Source organism: Tympanuchus pallidicinctus, unplaced genomic scaffold, assembly GCF_026119805.1.
Source record: "Tympanuchus pallidicinctus isolate F22 unplaced genomic scaffold, pur_lepc_1.0 scaffold3, whole genome shotgun sequence".
NCBI classification, from domain to species: domain Eukaryota; kingdom Metazoa; phylum Chordata; class Aves; order Galliformes; family Phasianidae; genus Tympanuchus; species Tympanuchus pallidicinctus.
In genome coordinates, this window is record NW_026294747.1 from 44,565,190 (window position 1) to 44,588,491 (window position 23,302).

Below are 23,302 nucleotides of genomic sequence, written 5' to 3' on the forward strand. Positions count from 1 at the left end.
AGACACATGGGTGAGAGGTGTTCCCAAAAGTACTAAAGATAGTGTAAGGAGTGCTTACCTGCGTTATGGTTGGTTCTTTGGACAGCTGAGGATCATTAAATCTGTCCCGTCTGTAATTTAAAGCAGGGTGTGGGCAGTTTCCATACTGGCATTGGAAACAGGAAAGAGCATCACAGCCAAGATCCAGGAGGTACTTCAGCAGAGAAAGGTACTTCATTGAAAACATGATGGTAGCTGGAAATGTGGTGGGATGGCTTGAAATGTAAGCATCAATATTTGCTCCATGATCGAGAAGCAGTTTCATTGTCTTCAGGCAACCATGGCGTATGGAGATAAGCAGCGGGTTGATGAGGTCAATGTTAGGGTTGGCTCCAGCTTGCAACAGGAGCTCTGTGGCGTAGATATTGTTGTTAAAAACAGCAAAATAGAGAGGTGTGGTGCGTCTGTCCTCGTAAAGGCAGGCTCGTTCATTGGAGAGGGTGGTGTTCACGTCATAGCCAGCATCAATTAGCTCTTCCAAGATGTCATCATTGTTGCGTTCAGCTGCTAAGTGCAAGGGACTGATGCCACTGCGCTTGACACGGATGCGACTAGTCACAGGAATCAGCATGGAGACAATCCTGTCAAGTGGAGAATCAGTGAGCAACGGTGAGTTCTAGGGGATCTTCTGCAAACCTAGCTGTTTAGTAGTAACTCTAAGAGCCTACTAACTTGAGCATAGGAATGATTTGCTCTGAGAAAATCAGTGTCAACTTGAAAACTATCTTCAATTCCCAATGCTTTTACATTGCCAAAAATGTGACAAGTGTTACATCATCACCCAGTTTTTTTGTGACAATGCCGGCCACAGGGGCAATTACAATGGAAGAAACAATGCACTTACTCCTTGCCTATCTTGCTCTAACTCATGAATACACAAATGGCAGACACCCAGTCAGGCTTTCCCTGATGTTCTGCACCTCTGCCATCACTCTGTGGACAGCACTCCTCTGGTGCAGATCAGAGGAACTGAATGAGGAAGCAGGGGATCCATCATGATTGCTCTGTGGTGAAGGACTTCATAGGTCACAGCCACAGCAAGAAGCTTGAGACCAGAAAGGGAATGAAACCTCCACTCCTATGGGATTGAGCTGGAATAAACTACGTACTTGGTTTCCAGACCTCCATGTCAGATTTTACAGTTCAATTTCTACTCTGGATTGAGCCCCATACTAGAGGCCCTCTGCACAGCTTTTGGCTTTAGTAAATCTGTGGGGCTATCAACATCCATCCCAAATGTTGTGAGCTAGAATGACAATTAAGAAAGGGAAGAAAAAGAAATAAAAATATTTTCCAGGCTGTGTGCCATGTTTTAGCCCAGGGAGGAAAAAAAAAAAAGTACAGCCAAGTCCTAAGCTCCAGTAATGAAGGATTGCTATTGGAAAGTGTGATGCAGTCTTAAGCACAGCAACATAAATTGAGCTGTTCTCATTACGTAATCGGAAGTTCAAAATATGATGTACAAGGCTCCAGCTATCGTAAATCCATGAGTATTTTTATGTCTCCATAGGCATCACTGGAGCTGCATAATCAAGCCCATAGGTTAAACTCTCATTTCCTGCTAATGAAGCTAGATGTTTTAGCTGAGGCACTAGCTTGCTTCTATACAGATAAGGCACCTTAAGAAATAGAATGAGACTAGAAATTGCCAAACCAGAGTCTACCTCCTGCCTGTCTGTGAAAACAATTGTTTAGCAGTGAGTTAAGCACATCATTTCGTCCTCTTCCTATGCAGAATATATCTGGCAGGCAAGAGCTCTTCTAACATGCAAAGCACATACATAACGCACCTCTTTTAAGATGCTGTACATGTTCAGCTTGACTGCAATGTCCCTAAAACTTACATTTACATAATGAACTAAGCACAATGTAAACTGGCCTCAGAGAAACCTTTGCCGGTGATGTGCTGAATGATCCTGTGAAAGACTGAGTCTCCACACTCCCAGGAGATGAAAGAAAAGTTGAAGACGCATGACACCTAACAGGGTTATGGTCCCATTTGCATGGTGGACAGCTGATGTTTTCAAGGTTGTTTTACTTCTCATTTTTGAAACAAAGATTTTTTTTTTTTTTTTTACATTAAATAAATGTCTTAGGAGAATAAGTGCTTTTTTCCCCCCTTTTCTTTCTTTTTTCTTTTCTTTTTTTTTCTTTAAGCGTCTTTAGCATCACTACTCTTATAGCACCTTAAGTTTCATCAGGGAGCAGGAGGTGGGTGCTGGTGAGCTGGCAACTTTCCATTATTATCAAATGTTCTATAAGAGCTGAAATAGCAAGAAGGGAGGAGAATACTGTGAGGACACCATGCCAAGTGCCAACATTCAGTCATCCCATGATCAAATGTTTGAAGATTTAAGAGTCTGTTTTGTTCTTTTCCTCCAGGATATATGCCTCAGTCTGCTCTTCATGTCTGAGTTAAAGATGTTCTGCCTCATTTCTGTCTGTGAGGTCCTGAACCTCTCTGCAGTGATGGCACACTGAGGCTTTATATCCAAATTCTGCAGTGTCCCACACCTTAGTACAGCCCCTCAGATTTTGCTGGGAGGAAAGTCTGGAAATTCTATCAAAGTATAATCTGTCTGTTTTCTTCATCCTTCAAAACAACTTGGTTCAGAAATGTGGCGTCTCTACCACCACACATTCCTACCTGGATGGAGGAAGAACGTAGATAAGTGAAGGTAGTCAAGACTGGACAGACAAGGCTATTGATACTGTCTGTCACAGGGCTGAGACTCATATGCAGTTCTGAAATATTGCTGAGTTACTCCTTATACCTGAAACCTGCTTTTGCGATTTCTATTCATTGGAAATTAAAGGAAGGAGGCAGAGTATCCTTAATACGAATGTGCCAAGAGATGATTGACTTGCATTTACATAATAAATCTGCCTACACTTCACAAAGTCTTCTTAGCTCCCCTGTTTCAAGGGTGAAGGAATTAAATGACAGCTTACACTTGCCTTAGAGCTGATGAGAGGACCTTTATGAACTTTGTGTCAGTACTGACAAGGTGTCATTTAAAATAAACAAACACCAAGCAACAAGAATTGACAGTTGAGCCTTGGGATCGCATTCTTGGCTTTTTGATGGTAGGGAGATTTTGTGCTCTGGCAAAAAGTTGAAGTGTGGAATTCCAGCAGAATTACGTATTAAATCTTCAGGAATACAAAGAGAGGTCATTTTGAAGGGTGTTATTTTACTGAATACCACTGGAATTAACAATAATCAGCCAATTGGACTATAGTTTCATCATTTAGATAAATATTTGTAAGAGAATATCTTTTTTCTTCCTCGTGTACTTCAGTTCACAGCAGTTGGGCAGTTGGGCACAAAAAATTGTACTCAATCTTTTACAAGTAAACAAACTCAGAGTTTGGGCTGACTTCTTATCTCATGCATGCTGCTGAGTGTTGGCAATAATAGACATGATCTCCAAATCAGGTTGGCTGTTTCTATCATAACATAGGGATGCACTCAGACTGCTGAATTTCCATGTAGATTTGTTTACGGATTGGGCTATCTATCTACTGAGGGAAAGAATAGAATCAGAGAACTGGTCCAGATTCTATTTACAGATTGGATTCAGATCAATTTACTATACTGTCAGATTAACTATTTTGGAAGCAAACAATTAGAGCTGGGTTTTGTCTCTATCTAATCTAAAATGTGTTTGTTGTCAAAAAACTGTCTTTCTAAGTTAAACCACAGAGAAAATTTTGAATCATGCCCATATTAGTCTGTGCAAGATATTTATATATGTGCTAGAAGTATATAAACCTTTTACATAAATTCACACTGAGCCACCTCCTGAACATATAGCTTTCACAAAGCAGATTTACTCCAATTACTCCAGAAAATAAATATCCTTATGTCTATGAAAGTGATTTGAGAAGTGTAATTGGGCTTCCCAAATGGACTCAAATGCTAGGATAAAAGATGCTATAGGAAGGTGTAGTGCTGTCAAAAGATTAATTCCTTAGACGTTGTGAAATGTATGAGAATCTTTTGTAGTAATTTGCAAAAACAGCTGTCTAGAAACAATCTTTGCATTTGGATAACAATTTCTTAAAGGTTTTTGATAGAAATTGTGGTAATGGAGTCCTCCACAGTCACCAAAAGGTTCAGTGACTGCAATTAGAAGTATGATTGTATCCTGCAAAAATAGCTATGGGCTGTGGCAAGGAGTTTAAAGTGAGTGCTAACTTCATATACAGATGATTTTTTTTCATTCCATCCCAAATATATTCTGTGGAGTTCTTCTTAGCCTGCTTTCAAGATACGTGTGGTTATTTAGCTGTAATAAGTGATTTCTAGGCCAAGCTAATGTGATCTTTCACCCCATATTTCTGCTCACGCATCCTATTCATCCTATCCTGCAAACTCATTCTGTTCAAGTTATTGCGATCTCCCTAATTTGTGGTGCTCATAATTGAATCTATGACATAAAGTCCTTGTGAAAAAGAGAACTTAGGATTTTTACCTAAAAGGTGAAACTAAACAAAACTAAAACTTACTCGCAAATTCCCTTTTTGGCTGCTATGTGAAGAGGTAGGAGGCCATCCTTATTGGCTTTGTTAGCGTCAGCTCCTTGGGACAAAAGAAACTCTACAATATGTACATGTCCATTTTTACAGGCTTCATAAAGAGCAGAAGCACCATCACTGGCTTGAGTGTTTATATCAGCACCTAGGAAGGAAGAAAAAAAAAATTATAGGACCAAAGGGTTGAATCAGATGGGGGCAACATGCACTGAATGAACACGTAAGTCTCCATAACACTAGAGCTACACCATATGCAGAAAGGTGATGTGAACAAAATCTGATCGTAGCAAAATGAAAATGTTACACAGTTATTTTATAGATCTCCAATGGGTTTTGCCACGATGTTAATTTTATGAGGGAGAGTTTATATGGGTAATCATATTCTCACTGAGAGATTGCTGGGGAAAGTAGAATGATAAAATGATAACACACTCAAGAAAAGGAGAAATACACTCAGGATAAAACAGTGGGTATCACCCATCAGTTCCCAGTCATGAGTCCAGGCTCCATTCATTTGTATTTCATAGATAAACATTTTAAAATGTGCTTGTTCTTTATTCAACATGTACTTTTCTTTAGACACAACAATTCCATAAGTACTTACGTATTTACACTATCTATATCTATTTATCTATCTATCTATATGTATAAAATATTCCTGAACAAGACTGGGGATTATATGACTTTAATACATGCTCTCTTAAGTAAATTGCTTTGTGGTTATGTATTTATGACTTATTTATTTAGGCTTATTAATATTGCTTATAATTTCTATATTCAAACTATAAGTGAATTAATACTATTTATACTATATTTTAATTTTAGCGCATATCTAGTCTAAAATTTGATTTTATCACAAGACATCTGCATAGTAACCAGAAATAATTCTACTAATCTTTCATTTGAACAAACTTAGTTCATTTCAAAACTCAGCATCTAAGGACCTAGCTTTTTTTTTTCATAAGGCTTCTATTTAGGGTCCAAGTGGTAAATGTTAGCTAAGAAAGGATGAACATTTTTAATGAGGTTGTAGTATACTTTTTCTTGTACTCTAGTGGATGCTTGTCTTAATAAACAGCAAGCAAAAAATAGACCAAGCCCTAATACTCTTTGACCACAGACAATCTGGAATCTTGATTTTTTTTTTCTGTGCTAGATATTTAAGATCTGAAATACTGGGTTTTGACTGCAGTATAATGCAACATGCAATGTACTACGCTGTCCTGAGAAAGGCTGTTTTATATGTATCCTAAATGAGTATGACAGTTCACTGGAGTTTTGCTTCTAAACTCCAATAAAGGAACCAATCAGTCTTCTATCAGATCGCGAAAGCTCCCTGCCAAAGAGAATATTTCCTTTTGCTCTCACCCCAAAATGAAACATCTGTGTTGTGTTTGGCCCTTTGAAAATGTTGTAGCTGGAAGCATCAAGAGAATTGCAATGACAAAGCATAACACAGGACTATGTTATAATGAAAAAGAAATGAAAAAGAAAACCTTCTTATGATGAACATTTCTCATCGTAAACAATGCAGTGATATAATTTCTGGTATTCTCAGAGGAGTTTTAGAAAGCTTGAAACAATTGAATAGTTTTATTGGATTTTCTCTTGTGTATTTTTCTCAAAATTGAACTTTAAGGAAATCATAATGTCTAAGTTGAAACACAGATCACATTCCAGTGTAATTTCTAAAATTGTAGGCAGTTTGATGGACTAAATGGTCATACAGAACTGCCTTGACAATGTTAGCTGAACGGTAGATTACATTTTTTTTTGGTTGTTCCCTGTCTTTTGTATCTTTCATAGCCATAATAACTGCTTTATAAGTTTTTCATATATTTACTGCCATTTAGCTTTCCTTTCACAAGTGCAGGATCCAATTCTTACCTACACTGAAGTATTAGTCCACTGCAAGGATAAAATATGCTTCAGAATGGTAGTAAAATCTGTGCCCTTATTTACATGACTGGAGCAGTAAAAGGTAGGTTTAGTGTAAATAAAAATCAAATTCACTCTGCCTATATGTTTGAATACATACACATGAGAGACTGAAATTGCTTCTCCTTGGTGTAAATCCATTAACTATACAATAGGACTTTGTTTTCAGAGGTATTCATTACTGGAGGAGAGCTAACCATTAGTCCATGTCCATTAGTGGCGCATGTTTGTGAGTAGATGGGATTGGCTAATGTTCAACTTCTGCCATCTCTTACCACCTACAGTTTTCTTTTATGACTGGATTTAGACTACATGTGCACAGCAATATAGGTTTTAAAAGCTGTAAGGCAATTCAATTAGAGAGCACCATATTATTTCCCAATGTAGGTGGCCTCAAATGGATGCTAAAGAAATGCATGTGTGTAGACTATGCTCTCTAAAAGACCCACACAAACTGCTATCTGGAGCAAAAGGCTTTCAGCAGCTCTACAGGCTAGTACTTATCTACAAAGATAGAAAAGCTGAGACAGGGAAAATTAATGGGACCTTTGAAATATCAAGGATGAAACAAGCAATGGTGTATCAATGGTACAACTCTACTCACCACATTTTGCCAGGTATCTCAGAGCTTCCAACTGCCCACTCTCAGCTGCCACAAATAAAGAAGTGATCCCATAGGTATTTGTAGACTCAATCTTGGCACCTCCTTTCACCAGGATATCCATAATCTCCAGGTCATTTCTGGAGACAGCCTCATGGAGAGCAGTCCATCCTCGATTGCAGCGGTGGTTGGTATCAGCATTGTACTGTACCAGGAGTCTTGCAGCCTCTGCATTCTTGCGCTCACAGGCTGTTTTGAAGAAAAGGGAAGTGAATAGTACAAGCTTATGGAAAGAATCTGGGTGTTCTGGGTATTCCTTTCACAGAGTACAAACAACAGAACACAGATTGGCCACATTGAATAAGCCAATAGATCCATCTTATTCAGTACAATGGGTAATGCTGCTGGCAAAGAACACTATCTGGGACTTCTACAGGATGCAGCAATGAAGTCAGACTTCATTCTGGGCCTGCAGGAGACCGTGTCATTTGCAGGCATGTGCCAAGTATAGTTCTGAGGAAGATCAAGCCCGGCTTTGTACTGGCTGGACATCACAAAGGGAGATGACAAGGGATAGAATATAAATTATGAAGGAAGAATGTAGAACGGCATGAAGATAGCATGACCTGACCATTCTGTTTGCAAATTCTGAGCAAAGTTACTCTGGACCTTATTGTTCTGAACTACAAGTAAGTTTCTATATAGATAAGAAAATGAGGAAAAAAAAAAGAGTCAGCGTGAAAAGATCCTTACTAAATATTAACAAGGGGAGTCTGTAGAACTCTGGCAGCCTGCAATTCACAGCTCAGGACCATCTTCAGATAATAGTACTTTCTTGATAATTTTTATTCTATCAGTTTGTTCACTACTCCTTGAAACCCAGTCTGTCAGGCTTCCTATACATTTTTACTGTGGCACCCCAAACCAAAGGCACTCAAAACAAGCAGCTACATTTACAATTAGGTTTTGTTGTACAATGTGCAGACAGGTAGGACAGCATGTATCATAGTAGTTGTTGCTCAGGAAGGCAACAGGGCCAACTTCCCTTAAGGTGAAATATCTGGATGTGGCACTGAGGGACATGGTTTAGTGGTATGTTGGACAGTGGTGTTCTCCAAACTTAATGATTCTATGATTCTGTGATTCTATGCCTGAGATGAACAAGGTAGGGTCAATACTGTGAGATCTCTCCTGGTGGAGCTCATTATCCTGGAAGCTCTGGACCTCACCTTTGTAGAGGGGAGTTTCTCTGGCCTTGTTAGAGATGTCAGGCTCAGCCCCAGACTGCAGCAGGGCAAGCAAGCAGTCCAGGTTGCCTCGGCTAGTGGCCAGGAAGAGAGCTGTCTCCTCATTGAGCGTGCGCTGGTCAATTGTGCCAGGATATGCTGTGAAGAAATCGTAAGCCCAAAGACATTATGTTATAGAGTTGTACAAATATCTGTAGCACCTTCAATACTTATGGTTTTAGATGAGCTTTTGTTTATTCTTGCTTTTCAGTAAACAAAGTAAAGAATATACGAGTTATTATCAATCAGATTAATCACTGACTCAGATTAAAATGTTCGTCTGTGCCCAGTAATAATGCAGAAAGCTGTTAAGTAACTGCACTTCAGCAGCAGTTTGAAAATAATTTGCAGTAGTTAAACACCTTCCTTCACTGGCAAGGAAGTTCTGGTTTCGATCTTCAGCTAGTGGGACACTGATGCCAGCTGTGGATTCCAAGTAGCTCACAACAGCCAAGATTCAAGCTACAAGGCTTTACTGTGAGAAGTCTGGAGCTTGACAAAATCTATCCAAGCATCACTTTCTCCTGAAGATCCTAACTTTTAAGGCTTCCCTCTGGAAGCCTATCCTCAAAGATAAAGTGAAATTAATATGCAGTCATAGAAGCTGAATAATGCTTCACACATAGTATTGGACAAGGACTAGTATGATACTAATTCTGCTATTTGGCTTACTCATATTCTTCTTCCTTCTTTTGTAATTAGTTTTAATTTCACTGACCTTTTTGCAACAGGCGCAGGCAACCCACTTGGCCATAGTATGCAGCTTCATGGAGGGGTAACCAACCGTCCTTATTAGGTTCAGAAAGGTCTTTTCCTGATTTCATCATGTTGCAAATCTCTTTTTCATCTCCATCCCTGATTGCTGCTACCACAGGGTCAAGTTCTCTTTAAAACAACATTAAAACCTGATTACTGCTTCCTTCATTACTGAGAGGTCTTTTGCAGCAATATCATTTTATCATTTCAACAAAACAATGAACTCCTACAGCTCATATGCTAAGAGTTTATACCTAGCTATAGGGCCTCTGGAGGTGAAATTTATCTATCTGCTCTAATTAATTATTCATAACAGATCAGAATAATCTTTGTCTGGAGGTGCTGATCTCTTTCCATAGAACATAAGGAAGAAGTGGCTAAACTTTGACATAAATATTATTATTTCAGATATCTGTAGTTGAGTAAGTCCAATTCTACATTGTCCATGGTTGTGATAATTACATCACCTTACCATTTGCTGACCCAAATGGCAAGACATTTCCATATATCTCAAAACCAAGTTCAGTTTAGAGAAGAACTGCCGCTTTCCATGACTGTAGATAATTTTAGTTTCTATTTGCAGGTGGCTTAACCTTAAAGAAGAAGTTATTAGTTAATCTTGTTCTGGTGTTCTAGAGGTACTTCTCATTTCCCTTGAGAAAGTCTGTTTTCAGAAGCTGGCTGAGCCAGACATCTTTTTTGATGTTATCTAATTCTGAGCCTTTTAGGAACTTAGCAAGAGGCTCACTGATAACCTAGAAAAAGCATGGAGTACTGCATGCCACCAAAAAATGAAGCATGATGAGCACCCTGCAGGTGGGCTTCTCTCTGACAAGCCTTTCCTTTGCTAACCTGCATCCTGCACAGACCCAGAGGTGATCTGTGCCTTCCAGAATCAACAGGCTGTCTGGCTGTGCCAAGAGAATGCAGCCACTGCTTCCTCATTTTGAGGCAGCAAATTGCTGAGATCCAGGGCAGTAAATATCTCAAGGCAAAAAGCATTCTTCCTGTTCTAATGGCCACTTGCAAAAAATTCCACATGGGTTATATTTTCAGAGAGAAAATATGTAAGGATGCTGAAAACCTAGGAAAGCCTGTGGTCTGGGGCGGGAAGTGTATGTCTCAGGAAGAGCATTAGCACTGCCATGGTAGGAATACAATAAGCAATGAAGGTTGTGAATGACAGCAGTAGTGGGAAAGTCCAGAAACTTTGATTATGAGAGGAGATCTAGAATGCCATTGAAGGGTGAGACCAGAGACAGAAAAATATGTGCAGCTCAGTATGCACGTGAGTTCCCAAAAACCCACGTCATTGGTACAATCTCTGCATTTACTGCAGGTTGCAGGAGCAGCATGCCAAGGAATAGAGAAAGATACCATTCCTTTGGTGCCACTTGTTCTCTCTTTATATCTGGAAGCAGCAATCTCAGGACAGCAGAGTCACAAAAATAGCTACACTTGAATAGGGGGAAGGTACTGGACAAAGCCAAGTGTGGTACCTGGTAAGATAACAGCTGGAGCACATAGCTGCTATCCTGGACACAGCTGGTCAGAAGGAATACACTTATCTTTTGATAGCCGAAGTGCTGACATCCTCGGGACTGTGCTACATCTTCATACTACCAAAAGTATCCTGAGGACTACAGCTAAAATTGCTAGCTTCTAAGGGATAAGTAATTTTTATACAGGTGCTTGAAATCCAGCATTTTGCCACAGTCGCACATCAGCAATTGGTGTGTTTGGGAGAAAAGGAGGTGGGGATCCTTAGCAATCTCTGGCACAAGGAGGCTGAAGCCATCTGTTGTTTTGTGCAAAAGTTCACATTACATAGGCTGGGTTGTTCACCACGACTCTGCAACTGGGCACATGATGGAGTTACCAGCACTGAATGAGTCACTGCATGCAAGGTTGGTATGGCAGAAGCCCCTGGGTGGTGCTGGCACACAGCAAATGCAAAGTGAGTCACGTTTGCTGAGGCCTCGGTGAAAGCAGACAGCACATCTTATCGGTGATAGGGTTAAAAATGTGTGAAGAATCAGTTATTATTCTGCTTGAGCCCTCAAATGAATGAAGTAAACTTCTGTTGAGATCCTTGACCTTAAATGATTTCTAAGTAAGAAGAGGGGTTTGCTGGACCAGGCTGTGGATGCTGTAGCCAAGTAAATTTCAGATCAGTATAGAAAGTTTAATGAATCGCCACATGAAATTCTTGTTTTCTGCCTGTCTCATATTTGGCAGTTATAACAAATAACTGACACAATCTGCTGCTTGGGTTTCATCAGAAATAGAAAAAAAATAGCATTAGGATGATGGAATGAGTCTGAAGTTCTGATGAAATCTTAACCTTAAGGGCTCATCAAAAAAATTACTGCATTTCAAAGGCCAGTAGCCAAGCTAATAAATACTCATTGCAGAAGAGATGTATGGTCAGTTCTGAGTGCTGAAGAGGTTCAGAGGAGCACAGAAGGGTTCAGAAGCTTCTCCTTTTACTGGCAGCCTGATGAGATGCAAGCAGCAGGAAGGAACACTATCTCTCCAGGTGAACTCAGCTATCAGCTGTGACTGCCTCTAAGATTAGGGCCCTAAAATTGCTTTGCCAGCATGCTCCCCTGTGGCTTTCCAGCTACACATCTGCTCTCACAGAGGAGGACTGGTTTACCAGTGTAGTCCTAGCCTTCACTGTGGACCAAGATCTGTTGAACCATGTGATGCAGGAAAAGCCATCAGCCTTCCAGTCATCACACCCAGAAGAGTATGATAAGGTATGCTAGAAGTGCAGAGCACTTCAGTTCATGAGAGGGTGCAATTTTCGTGGTACCAAGGGGAGGTGGTAGATGATGGGGATAAATGGGGACCCCAAGTTCCAGCAGAGGCTTTCACAAGTATCAGGGAGGGCAATGTCAGCAGAGAGAGGAGACAGAGCCTGGATCAGCCCAGGTGCAAGGAAAGATGGGGGAGAATGTAAAGAGGGGAGACAGATGGAAGGAAGAGGACTGGTAGAGCAGTAGTCACTGCAGCCATGCATCCATGGAGGGTCTTGAATAGAATAAATAGTTCCAAACTGAGAGATAGAAAAGTTAGAAAGGAGTTTTTTTCTGCAAGGCACAGAAAAATGCTGCTGCAACTCTTTGGTACAGCAGGTGTCTGTATCTACTCTGTCTTGAAAACAGCTGAAATAATCCTGTCATGGTCTGGACACTTCCACTATACCCAGACACTGGATTGGGCCACCCCCATGCAAATGGGGATAGCATTCAGCAGCATTTATAAAACATCACTTTGAGAGCCTGGACTTTCCCACCTTGTTTATATACTGTGGTAGAAGATTGCTTTTCACATTTTTCCCCAGAGCTGTCAAATGACCCAGAGTCCCCAGGGATATGTGCACTGGAGGGATGAAGAGTTATGAAGGGAGAAAAGAGAGCAAGGCAGATGTGGGACAGGAGAAGGAGGGGAGGCACTTACATGGGCTGGGCTGTGCTGCAGAGGCTGCCGTCGTACCTTCGCCTGACTGCCCAGGCTGCCCCTGCGTTGGGTGGCTGAATGCGGCCTCTGGCTGCCAATCTGGAGTGGTGATGACATGAATGAAATGAAGAGAAATACTCTGAATAAGAGAAACAGGTCATGTTGAAGCAGAAACAGAGACACGCATCCGCAGAGGCAGAGAGAGAAAGCGTGCCGGTCAGGGCTTTGAATAAAAGCAGATGGCCACAGCTTGCTCTGTGCTGGATTCAGCTGCTCTCTCAGCTCGAGATTATTTTTGGCCCTCTGAGGAAGCGTCAGGGGATTCAAATGACCATATAAGACTACAGTGAGGTTAACCCTGCTGCCACCACACAGGAAGCAGACATACGGCAAGGCAACATTCATCACCTCCCCAAGTGTCACGCAAGTAGGTCTGAGCAGGTGCCGGAGGAGGACATGTTTCTACCAAGTGGTTGAAGGGCACAGCAGCACTACAAATCTGGAGCTACAATGCTGCAAAGGCTCTGCTGGGAGGTTGAACACTGCTGGCATGAGGCAAAGGCAGGGGATGCAGAGAGCAGAAGATGCAGCTTAGTGCTAAAAGCAAGGACTCCTGAGGAGGACAAGACTAACTGGCTGGGGAAGTCCTTATTATGCACAGCACCAGGTCCTCACAAAAGAGCTGACATTGCAAATGCACTGCAATGACCCCGAGAAGCCACTGGATCAGGAGATCAGCTGGATCGGGAGTACACTGTAAAGCATCCCTGTTCTGCAGCTAAGCATGCTTCCAGCTCCTCATATTGCCCCACATTTCCCAGACTTGGGATCCAAGAAGGGCAGCAGAGTTGAGATAAAGGAAGAGGAACAAATCTGCATTTTCTTCAGGATTATTACAAAAATACTTTAAAGGATATTTTTGCATCTTCCTTGTTTATTGCCCCACATTTCCCAGACTTGGGATCCAAGAAGGGCAGCAGAGTTGAGATAAAGGAAGAGGAACAAATCTGCATTTTCTTCAGGATTATTACAAAAATACTTTAAAGGATATTTTTGCATCTTCCTTGTTTATGGGGAGATTTTCCACCCTCTTTCACTCTCTTCTAGCCCTCCTTCCCTTTTCTAACCTCCTTCCCCTTGAGAAATCAGCCTTTAAAGAAAAAAAAAGGAGTAGGATGCCTGCTTTGGCAGCAGGTTTCCACAGTTGCCACGTGGCTACGTGGTGCCTGCATGGCTGGATGCCTGGAGCTGCGCTTGGCAGGGGCGATGTTCCTGTGACCAGACCTGGACCTGAAATAACCACATCCCCCACAGCATCTAAAAGGTGGCCAGATCACACTGTTTTATATGCTGGTTTTTGGCCTCTCTCCTATGTTTTCCCATAACAAACACTGTGCTCTCTCCCTGGCAAAGCTGCAGCCTGGAGTGCAGCATGGCAGAAGAGAGCTGCTGATTTCCGCAAGAGCTTCTTAACTTCAGGAAAACACACAGCAGTGCCCCTTTCTGGTTTAATTTATTGCTTAAACCAGACAGCTCCAGGCTGATTTTCATTTCACTGCGAGGGCGCAAATTGTTGACCTCACTGGATTTATAGCAGGCTCTGACTTTTAAACTAATGATAGACTCTCAGACCAAGCGCACGAAGCTGCTTGGCAAAGCTAATTAGAAGGGCACGTGTTTTGATGGAGGAAGCTGGCAGGCAGCACATTTGTTGCTCACTCACCTTTGCCAAGGGTAGAGGTGGTAGGGAGGGTTGTGGCTGTTGGCACGGCTGGGGGCAGCTGCCTCGCTGGGACCCCCTCCCAGTGGCTTTGGGTGGCCCTGGGCTGCTGCCTGGCCTACTGGATCCTCCCCCAGGCTCTGCTGGATGGCCATGTTGATCAGCTCGTCCTCACTCATGCTGCTGTACAGACTATATTCCTCACAGCTTATTGTTTGTCTTTGGCTCTTCGTTGTTGTTGTAGCCATTTTTGTCTTTTATTTTTTATTTTTTTATTTTTTTTTGTGTCCTGTAAAAGAAAATTATGGTGATCAAAATGTGGAAAATAAATGAAATTCAAACATCTTGTTCTTTGTTCATCTCTGCCTCAAGTGGATCGGCCAATAAATCTTTCAGAAATCCTTCAACAGGGAGAGAACATTATCAGTCAAATCTGCACATGAACTTAGTGAACAAACTCCTTCCTATCACGTACAAACACCTGATGTGCTTGTTGATTAAAAAGGGAAGAGAGCTGCTGCAAGCAAGGCAGGTTCTTACTTACTCCTCCTGGTTGCCACAATTCAAGAGAAAAATAGGTAAAGGAAATCCTCATCAGATTAAAGAGAAACAATTCTGAAGTGAATTTATTTTGGACAACACCAGTGAACATCTTTTTGTGTATGTTTTTTGTTGCTTTATTTCTTGCTCTAATGGCGGAAATTTATGGGAGAAAATTTGTCTGTCTGCAGGTTTTCTGCAAGGGCAAATTCACTGCCACTGTAAAGCAACTCAGTAATTTCTTCTGCCCTGTCTGGGGATCACTTTAGCAACATGCAAAGCTATTCTTTGAAGTGACTTTCTTTGTTTCACTCATCTAGCAGAGCAATGTGATGATGTTCAGTTTCACTTCTGATTTTTTCCATTCACAGAGGAAAGTTCAAGGTCATCAGCCTTAAGACTTAAGGTAAAACCCTCTGAAAACTGGTGTTGAGAGCTGGAAAGGAAAGAAGGGGAAAACACCTGGGAAAACTCAGAAGTCACAAAATGAGTGCATACTCTCACCATCAAACAGACTCAAAAAAGGCAAATAACCACTGAATTTTTAGCGGTGATAGGGATGTAATAATACCATGCAGTGTGCACAGAAAATGCATACATTATGACGTTCTAGAAGGATCTTCAGATGCCGGAGGCATTCTGGCCATCAGTATCCATGATACACGGGCTTATATCATGGGAAATGGTGGAAAATCTTGGCTCCTTAAGATGACAGTCCCAACCTGGGGGAAATAGTAACTCCCCATATGAAGCAGACAGCAGTATATTAGGACACTCACACTCATTTCTTTATCCAAAATTAAGAAAAAAAAATGAAACAGAAAAAGAAAATAATACAGAGTTTAAAGCATTACAAGAACTTGAATCAAGACAGAAAAAATTCCACCCTTAGATTTAAGTATTTCACCTCAGAAACTGTGATGTTTGCCACATTCACAGCTCCTTCAGGCTTCAAACATACACCAGAGGACGTGGGAAAGGGAAGCCCAGCAGATTTTGGATTAGTGTTATGACTCTTTGCAGGGAAGAATCTATTTTGCAGTCATGAAAATGCCAAAATTTAACCTTCAGTTCAGATAAATAATGCAATTCATTTTTGTCAGCGTTTGTTTTTTTTTGTCCAGCCTTTCAAGGCTACCCCAGTGGATCTCAGCTCTACTCTGACCCCTTGCTGTCCCAAGGAACAGAGCCCAGGCATCAAAACACTGATAACTCCCATACAAGAGTTGCTGCTGCCCCATGCCCCAGCTGCTTTGGTGCCTGTCCTTGGCTGCCCTCTAACCCGTAGCTGGCCAAAACTCATGACACAGTCTTGTTTTCCAGCAGCTTCTGCTGCTGCTTGGTTTGTTCAGCTCCTGCCATGCTGGGAAGTATGCTTACAGGCCCACAGCCTAGATACTTACCTAGTAAGTGGTGCTCTGTGGCTGTGCGAAACCCACAGGCTGGAATCAGCGAGCTTGTTTGCAACATTCAGAGCTGCAGTGCCCAGATGTAGGGGCCTGGCCCAGATGGTGACTCAGAGACTTCAACTAAGCTGTCACTTAAGAGGGCAGGACCTTATCCAAAGCTCAATGCAGGTGGTGCACAGTGACTCTTAGGAGGAGGCAAGAGTGGAGCTAAAGTGTTGTTCTCTGAGGGGAACTTGCACTGGAGGAGTTTAGGGCAGAACCCTCTTCTGCATCCTCTCCAGCCCCACCACCAGCATCCTGACTGTACTGCAGTGGCAAACTGGATTAGGTAACCCTCTACAACCCCATTGGATCTAGGTAAAAAAGACTTTTCTGGACATCTTGTTCCCTCTCTTTGTCTTTCCTGCCTTGCTGAGGTACAGTGAAATTAAAGGAACATTTTTTAATTTGGGGATTGTTCCTTTTTCACTCTCTTACTTTTGTACAGGTTAACTGGGACCCATCTACTTGAAGAGGAAAGGAAGAAACTCCCTATGTGTTGGTGATCCTCACTAGTCTAAATATTTTGACAGGAGCCCCATGCAGAAACAACAGTGCTGGCAGCAGCTCCCACTACTGACTCATCGCAGAATGTTGTGGGGCCCAAAATTTCAGTGTTGCTCTTTTGAATGACATAACCTTTGTGTGGGTGTCAGGGTCACATGTAGGGGCCACAGGAACTTTCAGACTCATCCCAGACAGCCAAGCACAGCCTCAGCCATCCTGATCCATACCAGTTCAAGTTGGATTTGAAGCCATTCTCTGTTGAGATTCCTTAGTGGATGGCTGTGAAACCTCAGAGCTCTGATGTGAGTTAATTTCTGTCAGAAGCTGCTGAGATCCAGGAGAGATGTGGCAGCCATACATATGTGTACCATCTTTTCCCCCTGGGCTGTGCACAGTCACTTGGTGCAACCCTGACTACTTGGGCAGCAGTGAAACACCAACTACCACTTTACAAAAGCCAATGAGAAAAATGAGCTACAGGTGCTACCATCTGCAGTACCAATCTTTCTTACTAGAAATACATGAACTAATTCGGTTAAGCAAGATATGGTCAAGGCAGTCTCCCTGAATTCATCTTGGTTCTGCTTGTTTGCTTCCATACTGCCTATTGTAAATTTGAAATATTGGAGCAGGATATAGAAATGAAATGCTGGGTTAATTGTTTCTCTAGCCCGGGTTTTTTTAGGAGGATTAATGTCAGGTTGTCCTCTGCATTTCTCTGGCAGCCCAAGAGCCTGTCCTCACACGTGAGCAACACATTGCATCACTTGTACTGTGAACCTGATTTTTAAAGCTGTGGTTGTAGTGCCTATGTTAGTAATCAACACCTTACCTTCAGGTCTGAATTGCCTCATTAGTGATCTGCCTCATTAGAGACACATCACAGGATATTACTGCCTGTGCAACCATTTAATAGCTCAGTCTGACAAGACCTTCTGGATCTAAATTCATCATTATTTCCAGCTCAGGCCTGACCCTGCTCTCCTAACACAAACAACAGCCCCACCTGGTTTGTAACTTTGCTCTCCTAGCTTCAGTTTAATTGGCTTGAGTTTAAGTGTAGCTCTCAGGTCTGTTTCATACAGAGGAACTGTGGGTGCAGGTAAAGCCTAGCAGTGGTCTCAGCAGGGAGGTGCTGGGCAGCCATCCTCTGCCTGGCACCATGAGCAGCTGTACGTGGTTCTGGAACCAGAGGTGCTGCTCACAGGGTGACTGCTGAAGCCACTCACCTTGTGGTAAAAGCCACAGGCAAACACAATTAGGGTGCTGTTATATTTGTACTGCAGGCTCTGTCAACATCCAGTGTTTGGGAGAATGGGCCTCTGATCCCTGATGCAACATAAATAAACAGTGAGGTTTACAGCTGGCTTTGAACAAGGAGGACCGCACTGTTTGACACTATTAGCATCTGGAACAACTGGTCCATATAGACAGCATCTCTTCAGAGAAAAGCTAAGCAAGGCTGCCTGTTCTACTTCATAGAATGTAGATTGTAGAATGGCTTAGGTTGGAAGGGACCCCAAGGATCATCAAGTTCCAACACCCCTGCCACAGGCAGGGCCACCAACCTCCAGATCTGTTACTAGACCAGGTTGCCCAGGGCCCCATCTAACCTGGTCTTGAATACTTCCAGAGATGAAGTATCCATAGCCTCTCTAGGCAGTCCGTTCCAGCATCTCATCACTCTCTCTGTGAAGAGCATCTCCCTGATGTCCAATCTAACCCTTCCCTCCTTGAGCTTAAAACCTTCAGTAGAGCCCAGGCAGTAGAATTATCAGACTTGCTTCTTGCCATCATAGAAGGGTAGCAGGTGAGTGATGAGGTCATCAGGGAGCAGAGCCAGGGACTCTGCCGACCAACACTCTTCATTTATCCCAGTCAACTTGTAACTCTATACAGAATCTCAGCATTTATGGCATAGGGTGTGATAAGCTACATCTCTAAAAACAAAATCAAGACTTTGAGAGGCTATAAAAGGGAGAGAAGAGGAATGGTTTTCTTTTTTTGCCTTTTGTAAGGTGTGATTGAGCCCCAGGTTCTGTGGATATCACTCCCTATGTTTGCCTTTACTTCTGGAAGCAGGAGTATACAAAGGGAAGGTAAACACAGTAGGAAGTCTTTCCATAAAACCAAGCCTACGCTTCAGCTCTTACTGCTACATCTTTCAGGCCAGATCTCTGCTGACAATGGAAACTAGACCAATTTACAGCATTTAAAGTGTTCATGTTTTTGCTTCATTTTAGGGCAGTTTCTAACCAAATCTCTGGTATTTTTGAAGTGTATTTGTTAACTACTGCCAGAAGAAAAATGATGTTTCAAAAACAGACACATTTTGAATGCCCATCATATCTGTCAGAGCTGGGGCACTAGAAGAACAACACCTCATGCTGTCCAGCTGTGGTAACAGGCAAAAACATTTTGTAACGACAGCTTATGCAAACCGGTCAAGTTACAGCTCTGTGCTGGAGAGCAAAGCCAGGCATCCCAAAGGAATCCTCTGAGCAAACAAGTCCCTCGTTCGGCCCCAGCTGTCAAAACAGGTCACCTATCAGTCTGGCATGTGTTATGATGCCATGAAGTTCTGATTCTGTGCAAATTCTTTACTGGAAATGAATATACCTGCATGCTTTTATTTCTTCTCAGAAAGCATTAATTCATACAGTAATCACTGCAATATTAACTTTGTGTTGTATCAACCAGAAATTTATAACTGAAAGAAATAATTTGCTGATGTCATCTTTCTTCTTTCACTGTCTTCCATGCTATCATACCTTACAATGTAATTACGACAACAACAGTTATGAGTAAGTTTTCTAAGCAACAAAGATAAAAGCACTACTGATAAGTAGAAGAAAAATGAGGAAATGACAGAGCTACAGTTCTGCTTAACTCCAGTGAGAGTTTTACAGCTTGTGTGGAAAGAACAACAAGAAAAAAATCCAGATCAGTACAACAACAACAACAAAAACAAGACACCCACAAAAGGAAATGACAAACTCGGATGATTTTGTTAGGGTGTTCGGTTACAAACAGTACAAACTGCTATAGGAAGAAGTATTTGCATAGACAGCAAACTGACATTGAAAATGTTAAGTAAATTCAAAACATGCATATCTGTGTTACCTTTTAGTTCTCAAATAAAAGAGTTACGATATTATTGAAATGAATTATCTTCTTGATATAGTCTTAATTTAGAAAATCCTCGTTGGTATTCATCTCCCTGCCTTGTCTGGATGTTTCGATCAACTGCAGGACAGCTTTGAAACTCTCTCTCTTTGAAGCCTGGAGTTTATTTCTGGATCACCCCATGATCAGCGAGTACAAGCCAAAATATAAGTTGTTCTGAATCTCAGATTTCCTGCTTGAAGACGCACTGCAGAAACTTTTACTCATTATAAAGTTCTTCTTTGTTGCATTAATGTGAGGAACTTCACTTCATCAAGCATCCTGTAGCTAAATGACACAAAGTTGACCTTTCTATTACATCATTATTTATTGTCCCTGACAAGTAGACCATATAAGGACATGTTTCTGGAACCCAAAGAAAAAGAAGAAATTTCCATAGAATTTTGAAGTAAAATATGTTGTCCTGTAGAATTTTATTTACTTGGGGAAAAGGAAGTTCAATTTACTTTCACTTTAACTTCTACTTGTTAAATGAATTAGGCAAACAGTACTGTGCGTGTTATGTTTTACAGTGGCTCATGTATTTTTAAGGTTACAAATTCAAGACTCCAGAATTCCAGAGATGGCAAAAGCAGCTGTGAACTTGTTTCTAGAAATATTTATTAGAGCTTATTACTGGAATAGAACTGCTCTTAAAACACTTAAATGTGGAAGATGTCCCTCTGTCAGACTGCTTGAAGTTGTAATTTTGAAATGATAGACATTGTCCCCAGGTTTGGCAAACCGTTTGAGGAAGAGGTAACCTTTTCCTCAAGGGAACTATCAGGCACATAGAGGAGAGCTGACACTGTTGCATTATCTGAAACACGAGGATAATCCTCAATTTGGGACAGTTACTTTGTATCTGTCCAGCTAATACTGTGAATAAAGTATAACACAGTATAATCCAGAATCAAAACAATATCTGTCCTTTTTCATTGAGCTAATTCACTAATTCCTGTGGCAAAACACTACTTATAAAGAGAACAAAACCTTGATCACAGCAGGTTGTTTCCTTTCAGAACACCTAGTTGAGCCTCAGCTGTACTCCCCCATCACTGTGTAAACAACCCCATCCATGGCTTAGCAAGAGCAATCTGGAAGGGAACCAATTTAGCAAGGCCACATCATTTGCTCATATGTGATCTCTTCCCAACCACTATTTTTGCATTTGAGCCTTTCAGGACCTGCATTATTCCTTCTCCACGCCTGACAGAATCTGACACACTCCAGCACAAGATGATGGCCATTACATGACACATTCCCTTTCTCTGCTGCCCACTAAATGGTCTGCCCCTCACCTCAGTGCAAGGCAGTTACTTTATCCAAAGAACATTCAGCAGTTACTAAGGCAAAGTAGACCTGGATGACGACAGCACGAGAGTGAAACTCCATCCTAACAGCATGACAACCGATGCCCTATGACTTTTAAAAAAAATCCAGCACTTTTTTCCTGATATTACTTTAAGATTGTCTTGGTTTAAAACCAAGATTGAGTATCTCCCAGATTTAGCCCTTCTGCCTGCCTTTGGGTAGGCTCTCATCAGATCCACACCCTTGACATTCCTATGGCCTGCATGATGACTCACTGAACTCGAGAAAAAATGTTGATACTTCACTGTAGTTTCACATTTGGCAAAGGCATGGATGCCTGAACCTTCCAGTATGAGATGTTTGATTAGAAAAAAGACATTGGGCTCAAGATCTCAGCAGCTGTTCACACCTAGCACTCTCCAGTTCTCTCTCTCATGCTCCTGGGTTTCTTTGTAACGTCCACTCTTCTCTCACAGAATCTGTGTGAAACATACTCTGAATCCTAGAACAAGTAAGAAATGATGACTATGTCACCATAAAGTATGGTCCATGCCTTGCTTTTCTTCAGCTTTAACCAGATCAAACCCTTCAAGCTGTGGGGCACATCAGATATTTGTGTATGTGCAGAGAGACATGCAGGACATACAGCATGAAGCTGGGTGTCTCTTATACCTACCCAGCAAGGAACAGGGCTGTAGCCACTTCCCCACTACTTGTTTCAGCAAGCCAAAAACCGCAGGCTGGTAGGTCATGGATCAGGACTTCCAGATCTAGCTGACAAGTGAGACTGAAGCTCCAGCATGGAGGAACAACCATACAGGCACTTCTTGCATGCATGTCTCAGTGCATGATTCTGGACAGACCAGGTGCATTAAAGTGCCTATTGCTGGAGGAATGCAGCACTGTGGGCAACAGGGATTTGATGCATTTGAAGCACCTATGAATACTGCTGGACCCTTTTCCCATAAAATCACAGGACTCTGCTTCAGAAGTTCTATTTTCAGATACCATTAACTCCCCGTTTTGTCTTTAGTAAATCATTTAAGTCCTCTGAGTCTCTGAGTCATTACTGGAGTGGAAACAGTCAAACATACTAACTTTAGAGATGAGTCCAGAAATTCTCACAAAGAGGAAGCCAGTGAGACCACCTATATGGATAGAGATTCACAAATAGAACTTTATTTAATCGCTACCTGTGAAATATTTCAATATAATCAGAAGAAGAGCTCATAGAAGTTTGAAATATTGCTACAGAAATATTACTATACAGTCACGAAATCATACATTTGGAAGTTGATATTTTTTTCAATAAAACAATTTTGTGTCTTTATTACAACATATCCAAAACATAATAATAACTATAATTATGATTTATTAGCATTGCAGCAGATTTGTTAATATTTCAACTGGGACTCACTTGGTTATGAATCTGCATTTTCAGCTTAACCCCAAGACATTCCAGAGATGACAAAACATCACCTGCAAAAATAAATACATAAAAGCATGCCATTTTTCGGGACACACTTCAAACTCAGACATTGCATATTAGTTCTGTTTGCTTTCTCTTTAAATAGAAAATGGTGGAAATAGCCAACTCATGCTGACAGGGGAGTCAGCTGGGGTCTCACAAACAGGGAGCAATAAAAAAGAGTTCAATCTGAGAGAAGACAAAGAACAACCATGTGAAAATAGAAAATGACTAAATGAACAACAATGTTCTCTTTATTCTTCATGTTTCCTAAAAATAGTCAGCAGAAATCAGGTTAGGAAAGTACATTTAATATGTTGTATTTTTGGATATTTTCACAGCCCCCACCTCCATTAGCCGACCTAATTCTTCTTAGAGGTGCTTTGTATTAAAACACAGATTAATAAAGCAACTAAAGTTGGTGAAAAAACAAAGTTCATTTGTCCATCTGAGGAGATCAACAGTCCTCACAGACTCATTCTGTGTGCAAAGCTGGCAGTACATTTGGCACCACCT

The 23,302-nt window shown here is 41.5% G+C and overlaps 1 protein-coding gene across 11 annotated transcripts in view; it reads right to left on the bottom strand.

Annotated features, from left to right (window-relative positions):
- ASB2 (ankyrin repeat and SOCS box containing 2) overlaps positions 1-23,302 on the bottom strand; it is a 44,439-nt gene that overhangs the window by 7,768 nt on the left and 13,369 nt on the right. For 5 of the 11 annotated variants that reach the window (XM_052693712.1, XM_052693709.1, XM_052693708.1 and 2 more), the window contains 10 exons: positions 22,736-22,797; positions 22,417-22,466; positions 19,963-21,820; positions 14,348-14,633; positions 12,625-12,723; positions 9,122-9,288; positions 8,347-8,502; positions 7,121-7,366; positions 4,552-4,723; positions 59-620 (listed from right to left, as the gene is read on the bottom strand). In XM_052693712.1, coding sequence (XP_052549672.1) covers positions 59-620; positions 4,552-4,723; positions 7,121-7,366; positions 8,347-8,502; positions 9,122-9,288; positions 12,625-12,723; positions 14,348-14,592 — 1,647 coding nt within the window. In that variant the 5' untranslated portion in view covers positions 14,593-14,633; positions 19,963-21,820; positions 22,417-22,466; positions 22,736-22,797. The remainder of the gene's footprint in view (positions 1-58; positions 621-4,551; positions 4,724-7,120; positions 7,367-8,346; positions 8,503-9,121; positions 9,289-12,624; positions 12,724-14,347; positions 14,634-19,962; positions 21,821-22,416; positions 22,467-22,735; positions 22,798-23,302) is intronic. The other 6 variants (XM_052693715.1, XM_052693711.1, XM_052693710.1 and 3 more) reach the window with 3 other exon arrangements.